The 14,549-nt window shown below is 32.4% G+C and overlaps 3 protein-coding genes and 1 long non-coding RNA gene across 4 annotated transcripts; 2 read left to right on the top strand and 2 right to left on the bottom strand.

The window, feature by feature from the left end:
• The first annotated feature begins 186 nt into the window (after positions 1-186).
• LOC105283989 (ATP-dependent DNA helicase 2 subunit 1) lies at positions 187-5,134 on the top strand. Its single transcript, XM_011347152.3, has 9 exons — positions 187-448; positions 729-895; positions 987-1,158; positions 1,244-1,673; positions 1,784-1,883; positions 2,472-2,712; positions 3,199-3,360; positions 3,522-3,746; positions 3,857-5,134. Exons 2-9 carry the CDS (start codon positions 731-733, stop codon positions 3,982-3,984), a joined length of 1,623 nt encoding a protein of 540 aa, XP_011345454.2. The 5' UTR covers positions 187-448; positions 729-730; the 3' UTR covers positions 3,985-5,134.
• Positions 3,788-6,297, bottom strand: LOC105283988 (guanine nucleotide-binding protein subunit gamma-1). The gene is made up of 3 exons (XM_011347151.3): positions 6,075-6,297; positions 5,701-5,957; positions 3,788-3,955 (listed from the first exon to the last, which is right to left on the bottom strand). Exon 2 carries the CDS (start codon positions 5,950-5,952, stop codon positions 5,740-5,742), a length of 213 nt encoding a protein of 70 aa, XP_011345453.1. The 5' UTR covers positions 5,953-5,957; positions 6,075-6,297; the 3' UTR covers positions 3,788-3,955; positions 5,701-5,739.
• A 1,613-nt stretch (positions 6,298-7,910) lies between these two features.
• Positions 7,911-8,391, bottom strand: LOC113563575. The gene is made up of 2 exons (XR_003407504.1): positions 8,130-8,391; positions 7,911-8,016 (listed from the first exon to the last, which is right to left on the bottom strand). It is a non-coding gene; the product is annotated as an uncharacterized LOC113563575 (long non-coding RNA).
• A 1,410-nt stretch (positions 8,392-9,801) lies between these two features.
• Positions 9,802-12,653, top strand: LOC105283991 (beta-catenin-like protein 1). The gene is made up of 9 exons (XM_011347153.3): positions 9,802-10,091; positions 10,295-10,674; positions 10,763-11,094; positions 11,211-11,434; positions 11,513-11,695; positions 11,763-11,910; positions 12,016-12,182; positions 12,248-12,431; positions 12,519-12,653. The coding sequence occupies exons 1-9, from the start codon at positions 10,062-10,064 to the stop codon at positions 12,605-12,607; spliced, it is 1,737 nt and encodes a 578-aa protein (XP_011345455.1). The 5' UTR covers positions 9,802-10,061; the 3' UTR covers positions 12,608-12,653.
• Positions 12,654-14,549: the final 1,896 nt, after the last annotated feature.

The following is a 14,549-nucleotide window of genomic DNA, read 5'->3' on the forward strand; positions in this document are numbered from 1 at the left end:
ATAAGCAAATTCTAAATATTGGTTCATATTCAGAACGCGCTTACAATAATAAAAGCGCCTCTGAAAGTGACTTAAAACCCACTTGATTGGCCTGAGAAGCCACATTGAATTGAAGACGCTTTTAACGGTTGTCGCGTTTGAATATGGATCAATGTATAGATACGATAGATAGAAAAAAGAGAGAGAGAGGGTTAGGCTTAGGCTGTGTTCGGGAAGCTCACTATCAGCGCTAAAACTCTATAGTCATGTCACGTATACTATAGATTTTCAGCGCTACGTAGCGCTAATAGCGTCTCCCCGAACACAGCCCAGGCGTAGCGCGTAGGGTATGAGATAAACTTCACGAATCAGATAAAGCTTTCACATTTATAGATACATATATATTAAAATATCAAAAATTACTTAAAGAAGTTTGATCGTCGTTATATCAATATATTAATTTCCCACAGTAAGTAACATATTTTCTGTCCAACTTTTTAACCTAAAAGAAATGCCAGTTGCAAACACTTGGTTCCAAACTAAATTGCTCATTCATGTAAAATATATTTCTATATTCCATGTTATTTTAATTATAAAAGTTTACAGTAACATATTGTGTAAAAGCATACGTGTGTACAATGTTGCACTTGTATAAATTTTATTTTCATTATATTTCTTTTAACATTTATTAATCTTGGTATTTGAATAATAAACTAAAGAATGATCATAATAAGTTACATTGATAACAGAAATGGCATCCAATGTGCAAGATTACAATATGGACAAGGAAGAAGATTCACAAGGAAACCAATGGTATGGAGTAAGAGAAGCTACGCTGTTCTTAGTTGACATATCGGAGAAAATGTTTGAGATAGACTCAGAAACCAAATTCAGCTACATCCAAAACTTTTTTAAGGTTAGATTTGGAAATTACTGTTTATGGCATCGTGCCTAATGAGAGGCATATATAAATAATTAATATTTTTTGACTTGTTTCCTCGTATTAGCTGTACGAGCAAATTCTTCGGCAGAAGTTAGCATGGAGTATGCAAGATTGGATGGGGGTGATATTGTTTGGCACTCAAGAAAGTGACAAAGCTTCAGAATGGAAGAACATTCGTACTTTACAGGAATTAAGAATCGTTACTTTAGATGATTTACAACTAATCAGGAAACTAAGTATTTATAAGCATGAATATGGCATAAATGTGATCGATTGTATTTCCATTGTCCTGGATTGTCTAATAGCAATTGATTTTTACAGTACAAAGTGATATGAGGGGTTATCGGAGTATGAAGTCAGATGATACTTATCCACTTTACGATGCACTATCATACGCGTTGGACATTTTTTTGAAGATAAAAACGGTTCTTACCAAACGTAGGATAGTTCTGATTACTTGCCATACTCCTGAATTTAAAGACGATGAGAAACACCGCATCAGATTGAAGGCAGCATCTTTGAAGGACTCGGACATTAAATTGCACGTAATTGATTTGAGAAAGGATTGGATACACGATCAATTCTATAAAGATTTGGAAATATTGTCGAGAAAAACGGACGTAGACGTTTATCGAATGACATCATTGGTGGACTTGATACAACAGATTAAAGCACCAACCAAGAACATCGCGCGCTTGTGCTTCAGAATGTGCGGCTTAGAACTTGACTTAGTCGTGCGTACTCTGGGCAGGTAAGTCTTTTTACACATGCATACGTTGGTATAATGATACTGTTATATTTTCATAACGTTATTGTGCAACATAATTTTATGGGATAAAGTTGTAAACATGAATTTTATAGAAAACATAGGTGCTTACGAACGAAACCATTAAGCAAGGCAACCAATGAGGTTTTATCGAGATCGGCATATTTTGGCAAGGACGAAGATTTCAATGATGAGGTTTCTAACATTTCTCGCACATAAATGCATAACTACAAATATTATTTTAGATTTTACTTATTAAATATTTTAGACTTCTGATTTTTTATTACTTGAAGTTCTTTTCATCAAATCATATAAAATCATATAAACAAACTTGTGTTTTAAGTTTGCATTTTGTGCCAGGAAATAACTATCCATAAAGAAATTGTTTTTACTTTGCAATACTTTGCAATCGTGACTGTTCCGAAAAGTAACAATGCAAAATGTTGTGGCATATGATGTTTTTTTCCATTTCTTGAGTCGTGAATCACGCGATTCATGTGAATATTTTGAAGAAGCAATTTCAGAAATAAACCATGTTACTTTCAGTAATGTTTTTTAGGCGTTTTAAAATAATAGTACACATAGTACGAAAAAATACGATAAACACTTTTTTAATGGATTTAATTAAATACAAACATTACATCTTTCAAAGTTATACTCATTGTAAAATATTATTTCATGAATAACATTATAATTACATAATAATACAAAAAAATTACAAAAGTTTTTATTACTTTAGCACAGAATTGTGCTTAATTCAATTGTGCTTCATTAAATTTACAGCAAGACAGTGATAGTGACGAACCTAACTTACCTTATATAATACCAGAAGAACCCAACGTAGAAACTAAAGAGTACATCGGTGGCAGGAAGTTGTGTTTCATACAGAACGAGCTTTTCCGAGTAAAGCATATATATCCACCGGCTATCAAGGTGATAGGCGTAAAGCCTATCCTTGACGATCTCTTCAGGTATCATGTTAAACGGAAGTATTTCGTCAGAGCAGATTACAGTACTCGTAAAGGTAATGTACATAAAATATATAATATGAGAATTTTTAACACGTGCTTTTGGTTAATTTATGATACATGATACGCGACATATTTTATTTATTTATTATAAAAGTGAAATCTATTGATATTTTTTAACAGGAAAATAAAATTCTTTTACGTATACATTGCGCTAATGAACAGAGATTGTTATATCAATCAATACATAATTGTTCATGTATACATAAAATACAAAAATTTTATATATGAATTACAAATTGCAACTTATATTTTTTATTTAATACTTCTTTCAATCTTTAATTCTGTTGTCCTTTGTTAACATATATCTGTTTATGTAGTCTTCACAGAATTTTACAAAAAGTAAAAATCCAATAATTAAAATAGCATCATTACAATTACATAACAAAATTATAATTTTCATGAAACCGAGACTTGCTTACTTTAAACAAAAGTATATGAGGAGCATCTATATGCTAACTAGATGTTTTTCTTTCCTACAGATAATTTATTATTTTTCGGTGCTTTGCTAAACAAATGCGCCGTTAAACAAAAGATGATAGTTTGTGCGTTTACATTACGAGCGAACACTCAGACCAATCTCTGCTACTTGATCCCGAATACCGAATTGGGTGGTTTTTATCTATCACAAATTGCTTATCAAGGTATACTTTTTCCTAATAAGTATTTAACAATGCCTACGTTCCGATATTCACTGCCAGTACTGGCAGTGAATATCGGAACGCAGCCAATGTATTAGATTATTAGAATAACTAACAAATTCTATTTATTTAAATTGTTTTTTGTTTTTAATTTTACACATTAGGAAACATAGGAGATAAGAACGAAGCGTTGCACCATTATGACACACAGAATTCGGTAACCGACAAGGAAGTTGCATTGTGGAAAGAAGCAATCAAGCAACTCGATATGAACTATCATCCATGCATGTTTAAATCTTACAAATTAGAATGTCAAGTACAAATAGTGGAAAAGTTAGCTCTGGACGAAGAACCTGGCACGCCGCCGCCTGATTCTATCGAGCAGTCATGTAAGTAACATCAATGTTACAAGAAATAATAACGATCGACAAAATACATGAAGCCATTATTTCGAAAGCAGATTTATACCGGATTATAAATTCGTGCTGTTTGTTTTCAGTTTTAAAAACTTCTAAAAAACTCGCAGATGTGGTATCCAAGTTTAAAAATACATATGACGATGCAGACAACTGCGCTGGTCCATCCAAACCAAAAAGAGCTAAAAAAAGTAACAAAACAACTTCATAATTATTATTAGCTATCTGGAAGCCTGCAAAGAATATTTTTATAACATATAGAATGATAAACAAACATTTTTGCGACAATTTTATCTATGTAATATTGAGTTGTAACAAAAGTTCATAGCGTTGTTGTTTAGTGAAATTCCAAAATTATTATAAATGTGTATCAATTTTAAGTTAATCATTATTTGCGTTTTTCTATTCCACTATTTATCTTTGTGATCGCTACATTCCGTCTTCCAAAATGTTTTTCATACAAAAATTTTTAATTTATTACAACCCAATAAAAAGGAATTTTGAAGGACATAGCAAGTGTGGAAATGTGTGCAAAAAGACATATTTTTTATAGATACTTTATATTTTACTCACTAATAAAATGTTTTATTCATACAAAGCTGAACATGAAACGTTTAGTTTCTGTGAAGAATTTTTTGATATCGTATGCTTGTTTGTAAACATTTTATATTTTATTCGATTGTGTTGATGAGTACACTTATCAACACAAAAACATTAAATTTTCGTTTTCTTTAAAGTATAAGATTTTACCATCTATTTATGAATGTTATACATTATTGTGCTGTATGTCAGTCTTGAACTTTGATGTGGCCACTTAATAAAGGCACTACAGGCATTGATATGTGATCACACACGTGGTTTTACACAATTATTGTCATTCTGTTTCATGTATTGACAAACAATTTCCATAGGCAATTTAAGTCTCTAAACTTGCATCTTTATTGCTAGGCCTCATGCTTGAATGTACACATTGCAAATATGGATAAAAGTAATGAAAATTTATTTCTTTTGGTTAAATTTTCCGCACGCATAATAAAATAAACTCGATATATGATTAAATATTAGGTGAAGGAAGATGAGAAATCAAAATTAATATGTATTAATATGTATACAAAAATTACACCCAAAAACAAATCTGTAAAATAGGAGACACTGGACTTCAATTGTATACATATGAAAAATCAATGGATAGAATTGGACAATATTAATGCATGATGGTATATTATGAAAATATCGAATGACTAAAAAAGTTACGGTGTTTCAATGTCAATGTATCATACAGTAATAAAATGTAAAAATAAAGTAATTTATTTAATCCAATGTATAAATCGTTTTAGATAGAAATAAACTGTTTTTTTTTATAATGGATAGTTATCGCAACTTTTTGAATCATACAATAATTATTCATACAATAATAATTTGTGTTACTTAAAACTATATAAAAAATTTATTCTTTTATTTGTAATTATACTTTGTTGTAACTAATTGTCGTAAAAATATAACCATTATTGCCAGAAATTACATATTCTGAGAAATTTAAATATGCATATATAAATATATTTCTGTTTTTCCTTTTCATGTATATAAAAATATATTAATCTATTCAAGCCTATTGATATAATTTGGCATGTCCTAATTAGACAATAGACAATTGTATAAGCAATTTACTTTTACATTTCCACAGCTAAGAAAGATTTTAAATATCTTATAAATCTAAACTTTAAAAAATTGTATATAAAATGTATTTTTAGTAACAGGCATTATATAAGATAATAAATCTGATTTTTTATACATACTTGGCAAACACACAGATTTTAAAGATGTATCATGATAATTTCAGTAGAAAATGATTTAGAATTTAATTGTTAAATACACCTGTTATTACAGTAAACAGTAAATATGCAAAAATAAGAAGTGATGCTCTTACTATCTATACAGTTGCTTCCTTCATTTCAAACATGCTGGCTTAAAGTATGAGGCAGGTGCTTTTCTCACGAAAGGGATTGGACTTCTGCGATGAGAAGCCCACCAGCAGGCAGTCTTCCTGCTCATGCTCGGTAATGTACTTCATGATATCCTCGACAGCTCTGCTTACTGTGATACGTCTCAGAGCAGCCTCACGGCGTAACTGCTCTGTTACTTGACGTTGCTGTTGCAAATTGGTGATCACCATGTCCATAACAGCTGTGCGAATGATAAAATTGATCAGAAGAGCTTCGAAATTCGAAAGCAGCACTTTCTTAGAAGAAAACAAAAGTATGCAAAATGAACAAATGTGTGCATCAGAAATTTATTAGCTACCTGGATGTGAACGTCCAAAGCTGAAATTGCGCTCACTTTTACGAATTGTAAAACATGAAACTCCAATGAGCCAATCTCCGATGCTTCTCTTATATTTCTTCTCACGAACTTTTTCCTGACACTCTCCAACCTTAGGTTTTGATGAACTTTATCTTTGTGCTTCCTGTGCCGATCCCTTAAGTCTATATCGGTCTATGCATTGGAAATTACCTTTGCGATTTAGAAATATAGTTTATGTCACGTATACTATAGATTCTCAGTACTGGCAGTGAATATCGGAACCATCGACGTATAGGCTGATGGCAGAGAACCAGAGCAGAGAGAATCTAGAGAGAGTGGAGCGGATCGTGTTCTCTTCTCTGATTGGTGCCGCCATTAAGTGGGCAACGTTGTACATTTCGCACTTTCAATGAGACTGACGTGACTGACGCTACATATTCTGGCATATTTGCACTTTTGAACGCGTAGTTGGATAATGGAAGACGTAAGAGTGTCAAAATATAACACTGTAATAATATATTAGCAAAGTATTATTTGTATGTGTATGATGTTGTGTATGGGAGCTTTCCACAACGACACAGTGCGACACAGAGTATCATTCTATCTTTGTTGTTCACTGGTATTGAAAGAAGATAGAATGATACTCTGTGTCGCACTGTGTCGTTGATGGAAAGCACCCTATGTGTATGTGTATGTGTGTTGCCCACTTAATGGCGACTTCCGGCCAATCCGCTTCACTCTCTCTAGATTCTCTCCGGTTCTCTGCAGAGAGAATCTAGTAAGAGTGGAGCGGATCGGCCGGAAACCGCCATTAACGGAGTAACTTTGAATACATACATACACACACACACACAATAATACTTTGATAAAATATATTATTAGCAGTGTGTTACGAATGGATATAGGCAAAGGTCAGGTGATAATGATGCAAGAAAAGAAAAATTGTTTGTTTTGCACATATTTATACTGTCAGACGTTTATGAAGTGTTATTTATATACAATTTATAAATGTGTATAATATGAAATAAAGTATAAATAAATGTATGTCTATATATTACAAAAATATGTATATCCATATATATATATTACAAATGTATATATTACAAGAATGAATAAACTGTAATGTGAAAAATACAAATGATCCAGTAAACGCAAAATACCAGTTACATTATTGTTCAATATAATTGCGAAGTCAGATAGATAAATGCAATATACATTTACTTGTGTTATGTAGCAACTGCAATGTAAAGTGAGAAAGTATAAATATGTTGCTGTTGCTTATTATTTGTTAAGTATCACATCCTTGTGTTTGTAGTTGATGCATCCATAATTCTATACGAGTTGTCTGTTTTACCTAAAAGACAAAAATACACATGTAAAAGAAACATTATTATGCTATATGATGAATGTATAATAATAATAAGTGAAGACATAGTCAATATGACATGTTATATAACTTGTGTGGAAGTGTTGGGGATAGTACCAAGAAAACCAAGAAAATGTAAAAAATGCCAATTTCATATTAACAACAAAAATAATAAGTATAAAAGTACGGTTTACAATAATAAAAATATAAATTAAGTTTTATGTTCCTACAATAGTATAAAAACAGAATATGCAATAAATAAACATAACATAAAATTCCCAAGTGTCATTAACATCACAAGTATTGCACATTCTACACATTTCTGTGTTAAACACATTACATATTATTAAAAGTAATGCAAGTCAGTCTTGTAACAAAAATAGAAAGAATATTATTCAATATTATGCATAGCCATTGTTTTGCTTCCAAAATACTGTCTCATCCACGGTCTTACATACAGATCTGGAAACTACCTTTAATTTCAGTGGTGGGAGTATGGCCGCTTTTTGAAGCACATTTAATTTCTAGCATAACCACTACTCGTCGCTGTCACCGATGTCCGCAGATAAATATAACCTGAAAAACCGGAGATAAGAACCTACGTGTGTTCATGACTCTTATTGAAAAACGGTTATTGACTACAAAAGTTATCGAAACGTTTATTGAAATGACGAAATGGTGTGTGGTACCGAATTGCAAGACCGGCAGTAGAACCGAGCAGAAACGTTCTTTATTTCAAGTGCCGAAAGACATTGTTACTTGGAAAAAGTGGGAAAAAGCTATTACCCGCAAAAATAAAATAAAAAGATAAAGGACAGATTTAAACATAAAATCCTGATGGAAAAAATATAATAAAATTTTGCTAAAATGTATTTGAAAACCTCTATCAGTTGATCCCGGTTCATTATCATTTCATCATAAATTTTCAAATTTTTGGAATATTAGATATAAAATTTATAATAAAATACGAAAATTTATAATAAAATATAAAAATTTATGATGAAATGTTAATGAATCGAGGTCAATTGACAGAGTTTCAAATACATTTCAACAAATTTTATTACATTTTTTTCCATCACGGAAGGATTCGTTTTTATTCACACTTAATTTTGAGAATAAAAACTCAATTTTATTTCATATACATATTTCACTAATTCATTTATAGTCTTAAATTATTTAAAGCGTTATTAATTTATCATATTGTTTTGTAAAGACTGCGAGTGGAATAAAGACAAACAGATATTCCCCCGGCCTCTGATGTCCCTCGTCACCCTACGAACATCGATCGCAACGCCTCTAGTGGCTACTAAAGAAATAAAAAGTGACACACAAAATGATCCATCTCCACCTCTGAAGTTTCCAGACCTGTATATAAGACCGTGGTCTCATCGCACTGAAAGTGTGAAACGTGCAAAGATTTCAAGCACCACGGAGAAAAAGTGCGGAAGTTTCTCCGTTAATGGCGGCACCAATCAGAAAAGGGAACACGATCCGCTCCACTCTTTCTAGATTCTCTCTGCAGAGAACGCGACGTAAGCGCTTACATCGGACGTAGTCGTAACGTAGTTCAGGGCCTTCACACACAAAATTCCGTAGGCTGAAATCACATGGTACGGAATAGAGCGTGCGGAATAGAGAGTGCGTCATAAAACAGCCAATCAGCGCTATTCTGCAAAAATACAGAAGCGTGTGGAATATTTGTCTGCCAACTATATTGAGATCATTATATTCCTTTATTTTATCCCGAGTGGTGGCCGCTGCAATTTTGTGTGTACAAATTGCGAAATTTTTATAAACAGCATTTCAACTGTAATTTTTGTATATGATCAGTGCAAATGGCAACACTGTTTTACTAGTCACTCCAGGATCCCCTTAACTAGCGACAACCTATAAGAGCCACGCTTTTCTCCAAGGTCGTCCTTGCCATTGGCTATCGTTAGTTACCGACACCGACGCCAATTTTAAAACGAACTCCAACCGCGATAACTTCGTGTATATGGTCGTGTGTATGGATTATGTTATTATCGATTTAACATGTTACTGAGTTTTGTATTGATTTAACGAATTGTTCTCTTTGTTAATTAAACAACATTTTATTTTTTCGTGATTTAATTTTGTACAACAACATCATCTTTCGTATCCGAACATTCGATCTGTTAACACGTGTTATCCGAACGTCCTCATACAAGTCCACTTATAAAATATGTTACAAATGTGAAATGTTTTAAATGTTTAAATATATCGTTTATTTGTTAGAATGGTGTTATCACATTATTCGCGTAATTATGGTTCCCTAGTTCCGGCACGCCATAGGAATTCACCCTAAAGCTTCGAGAATTCACCGCATGAGACCTCCAAGATCGATTCGGAGATTGCTCCTCACTTCTGCAACTTCTGTTAATAGGGTTAACAGCGAACGCATTGCAATTCAGGAAAGATTTGTTAATTTTTGAACTCTTATAATTAAACTACTTTGATTTGGAACGAGGAAGGCAACAATACACAGCCAATAATCGTCGTCATATCTTAGATCAATTAAACTAGCGTATGGCTAAAAGCAAGAGCCATATATAATCGTTCGTTTATAATAATTTTAAATTAAATAATTTTGTTTTGGCAAAATGGATATCGGGGAACTATTATCTTATAAAGTGTGTAAAATTTTTTATAGACAATAATTATTAAATATTTTTAAAATGTTATATTTGAAATATATGTGTACTTTATTTATCTACAATTTTATCTAAAAGTTTCATAATATTTAACATATCTTTAGTGAGATTGTAATTAATTTTTTTTATGTTTTATTATAAGCAATAACAATTTACAAATTGTGTAATAATAATGTTTGCAGCCTCCAAATACACCAAAACGACCAGCAGTGGGAGAAGAAGATGATGATGATGAATGGGAAAGTGTAAAAAAGCCAAAAAAAGTAATAAAAACACCGTATCATCCACGTCAGCGACAACCTAAGGAACTTGAGGTAGTACCATCCAGAGAAAATGAACCAACTGTATCTATGAAAGTAGTTTTACCTGCTACGACTCATGATGTGGTAGAACCGCAATTGACAGAAAAGGAAAAGCAAGATATATTAAAATATGTAGAAAGTGAAGCTGCTGAAGTAGAATCATTGGATGAAGGAACGCTTAAACGTACGATTCTTTTATTTGAAAAAAGAGCTCTTAGAAATCAAGAAATGAGAGTTAAATTTCCAGATCAGCCAGAAAAGTATGTAAACATGCAGAAGTTAATATATTCTTGAGTAAAAATTTTGACATAAATATTTCTAAAAATCTCTCTTCTGTGGACTTTGCAGATTTATGGAGTCTGAGGTTGAGTTGCATGAAATTTTACAGGAACTTCATATTATAGCGACCAGTCCAGATCTGTATCAATTAATGGTAGAGTTGGGTGCTGTGCCTTCCTTACTTGAATTGTTGTCTCATGAAAATACTGACATAGCTGTTGGTGTGGTGGATCTTTTACAAGAATTGACTGACGTGGATATATTACATGAAAGTCAAGAAGGTGCAGATACGCTTATTGATGCTTTATTGGAGCAACAAGTTTGTGCACTTTTAGTACAAAATCTTGATAGATTGGATGAAACGATCAAAGAGGAAAGCGACGGTGTTTATAACACTCTTGGTAATTATATACTAAATCAAAACCGAACATTGTTTACTGATTTTTGTTTCTGAAATATTATGAAACTTTATTTATTTTTTATTAAATTAATTTTACGATCATTTTTCAATTTCTAGCTATCTTCGAAAATCTTCTCGAGTTCAGACCAGACTTGTGCGCAGATGCAGGGAAGCAAGGTTTAATGCAATGGTTATTGCGACGAATCAAGACAAAAGCACCTTTCGACGCGAACAAACTTTATGCTAGTGAGCTCCTGTCTATACTTTTGCAGCATACACCTGAAAACAGGCTTCTTTTAGGCGACTTGGATGGAATAGATGTTTTACTACAACAATTAGCTGTATGTGTATTTATATTTTTCTATATTTCAATTCATAATATTATCAAGTTCAATTATTTAAAAACGTATCATTCACAGTATTACAAGAGACATGATCCACAGACTGCTGAGGAACAGGAAATGATGGAAAATTTATTTAACGTTTTATGCTCGAGCTTAATGGCTACTGTAAATCGTGACAGATTTTTACGTGGTGAAGGTCTTCAACTCATGAATTTAATGTTACGAGAGAAAAAAATGTCACGAAATGGATCTCTCAAAGTATATCTGAATTATATAGGAGAACCATTTAAATCTGCATTATATAATTTATGATAATGAATCATAGGTGTTAGATCACGCTATGAATGGTCCGGATGGGAAAGATAATTGCGGCAAATTTGTAGACATTCTAGGACTGCGAACTATATTTCCTCTATTTATGAAAACTCCCACAAAAAATAGGAAAAAAATACTTACTGCAGATGAGCACGAAGGTATGTATGTAATTTCGATAGAATGTAGGAGCATACACAAACAATTTAAACATTAAATAAGTTAGAAAAAATAATGAATCATTAAACCTGTAAATAAATTTGTAGAACACGTAGTTTCAATAATAGCAAGTATGTTACGAAATTGCAAAGGCCAACAGCGTCAAAGACTACTTAGCAAATTTACAGAGAATGATTACGAAAAAGTGGATCGTTTAATGGAATTACATTTTAAATATCTTGAAAAAGTGGAAGAAGTGGAAAAAAATGGAAAGGTACATGTGCAATCATAAATATTTATAAAATAAGAGATTACAATCCTGTTTATTTTTGTTATTAGGAAGATGAAGACGAAGAGGAATCCTATTTAAAAAGATTAAACGGAGGATTATTTATACTACAATTAGTAGATTACATTCTTTTAGAGGCTTGTACTGGATGTTTGCCTGCAGTGAAACAGCGAGTTATGAGAATTCTGGCACAGAGAAGAGCATCCCTCAAAACAATTCGGCACATTATGAGGGGTGAGTTCTGTGTTGCAAAATTTCAATACATAATCGCAAATCTATGAATAATTTATACGTTTATTTTTTTATTATACAATCCTACAGAGTATGCAGGTAATTTAGGAGACGCTGGTGATACAGAATGGAAGAAAGCAGAGCAACAACATATCTTGCAATTAATCGACAAATTTTGATACGTATTTTTTACATTAATAATTGATATCAAAACTTATGGTAAGACTTAGTGTTTTTATATTGCTGTATAATAAATGTATAGTGTAATAAAGAACACCTTGCAATCATTATGCAAATGCATATATACAGGGTGTCCCGGGTTTTAACCGACAAACTGCGGGAGCATATTCTACTAGTGGAAATAAGAAAAAATTCTTGTATCGAGTTTGCTTAGAAATGCTTTATTACAAAGTTATAAACCAATATTGAAAAGAAATATGAGATAAGTAACAACGGATTTTTTTACAAAAATAAAAATTATGTACGCAATGATTTAGTGACACATTTCAAAATGTCCTTGCACATCGATACAAGCTAGACATCGACGTAGTACAGAATTTGTTACAGTACGACATTCCTGAAAATTTTGTTGCATCTCAGTAACTGAATTAGTAATTCGTTGCTTTAAATCTTCAAGTGAGATTACTTCTGTACTGTAAACTTTATTTTTTAAAGTTCCCCATAAATAAAAATCAAGAGGCGTTAAATCGGGCGATCTTGGAGGCCAGAAAACCGGTCCTCCTCGACCAATCCACCTATGAGCATAATGTTCATCTAACCAGTTTCTAACTTGTCTAGCATAGTGCGATGGACAATCGTCTAACTGTATCCAGCTGTTTTGGCGAAACTGCAGTGGCACATTTTCCATCAAAATTGGTAAATCGTTTGATAGGAATCTTCGAAAAGATTCTCCATTCAATCGGTCAGGTAAAAAGAACGGACCAATAAGCCGGTCATGAAGCATACCCATCCAAACATTACATCGAAATTCGTGTTGAAAGTTTCTTTGTCTGGTAGTATGTGGATTATTATGAGCCCATACATGGTTATTATGAGAATTGAATATGCCTCGTCTTGTAAAGGTCGCTTCATCTGTCCATAATATCATTGATGAGAAAAGATTGTCCCTTTCTACTGCATTCACATACCAGTTACAAAATTCGACTCGTTTCTGATAATCGATTGGAAGTAATTCTTGTACAGGTGTGTAATGATATGCGAATCTGTCATCAGCACGCAATGTTCTCCAAATAGTGTTTCGTGATATCTGCAGCTGAGCTGAAGCACGTCGAACACTTTGTGTAGGAGTATTATCAAAAAGATTTAAGATTCTTTCCGAGCGTCGTCGGTGTTTTAGAGCTGAACGAACATCATCATATTCATTCACAGGTCGAAATGAACCCAAATTACGTAATTGCAAATGGGTATTACTAAACACAGAACTATCTGGTACTCTCCTGTTAGGAAATCTACGTTGATACTCTCGTACGGCAGCTCGTGCATTTCCGTCACAGAATCCGTACACGAAATGAATATCGGTGTATTCCTCATTCGAAAACACTTTTGGCATTCTGATAGTAATTGCTAGTTGACACGACGATTGAAATCTAACAGCTACTGTTGTGAAAGTAACAATCATACTGAATCGTTTCAACATAGTGAACATGAATACATGTGAATACACGTAACATAAACATCTTCGACCTTCCAAATTCTACACTATGTTCCGTTGTTACTTATCTCATATTTCTTTTCAATATTGGTTCATAACTTTGTAATAAAGCATTTCTAAGCAAACTCGATATAAGAATGTTTTCTTATTTCCACTAGTAGAATATGCTCCCGCAGTTTGTCGGTTAAAACCCGGGACACCCTGTATACTCCTTTGGCTAAATAAGTTAGCCAAATAAAACTAAAAACTTTAACTTTAGAATGATTTTATCTTTATATATGTTCCAATTTTGTATAGATTTTTTTTATATGAGTAGATAAAAAATGAATTAGTTTATCTAGAAGTGTTTTATCTAGATACTTTTAAGATATTTCTAAGATACTTAAAATATTATTTAAAACAATTTAGGATATATAAAAATAATACACTCGAGGCTTTTTATATTATAT

This window comes from Ooceraea biroi, chromosome 2 (assembly GCF_003672135.1).
Source record: "Ooceraea biroi isolate clonal line C1 chromosome 2, Obir_v5.4, whole genome shotgun sequence".
In the NCBI taxonomy this organism is placed as follows: domain Eukaryota; kingdom Metazoa; phylum Arthropoda; class Insecta; order Hymenoptera; family Formicidae; genus Ooceraea; species Ooceraea biroi.

Excerpts from the sequence above, each read along its gene's own strand:
- LOC105283988 (XM_011347151.3), bottom strand. The coding sequence starts at position 5,952 with ATGGACATGGTGATCACCAATTTGCAACAGCAACGTCAAGTAACAGAG.
- LOC105283991 (XM_011347153.3), top strand. The coding sequence starts at position 10,062 with ATGGATATCGGGGAACTATTATCTTATAAA. Across the intron at positions 10,675-10,762 it reads TTTCCAGATCAGCCAGAAAA|ATTTATGGAGTCTGAGGTTG; the intron begins GTATGTAAACAT and ends TGGACTTTGCAG. Across the intron at positions 12,432-12,518 it reads AATTCGGCACATTATGAGGG|AGTATGCAGGTAATTTAGGA; the intron begins GTGAGTTCTGTG and ends ACAATCCTACAG.
- LOC105283989 (XM_011347152.3), top strand. The coding sequence starts at position 731 with ATGGCATCCAATGTGCAAGATTACAATATGGACAAGGAAGAAGATTCA. Across the intron at positions 896-986 it reads ACATCCAAAACTTTTTTAAG|CTGTACGAGCAAATTCTTCG; the intron begins GTTAGATTTGGA and ends TCCTCGTATTAG. Across the intron at positions 1,159-1,243 it reads ACAACTAATCAGGAAACTAA|TACAAAGTGATATGAGGGGT; the intron begins GTATTTATAAGC and ends TGATTTTTACAG.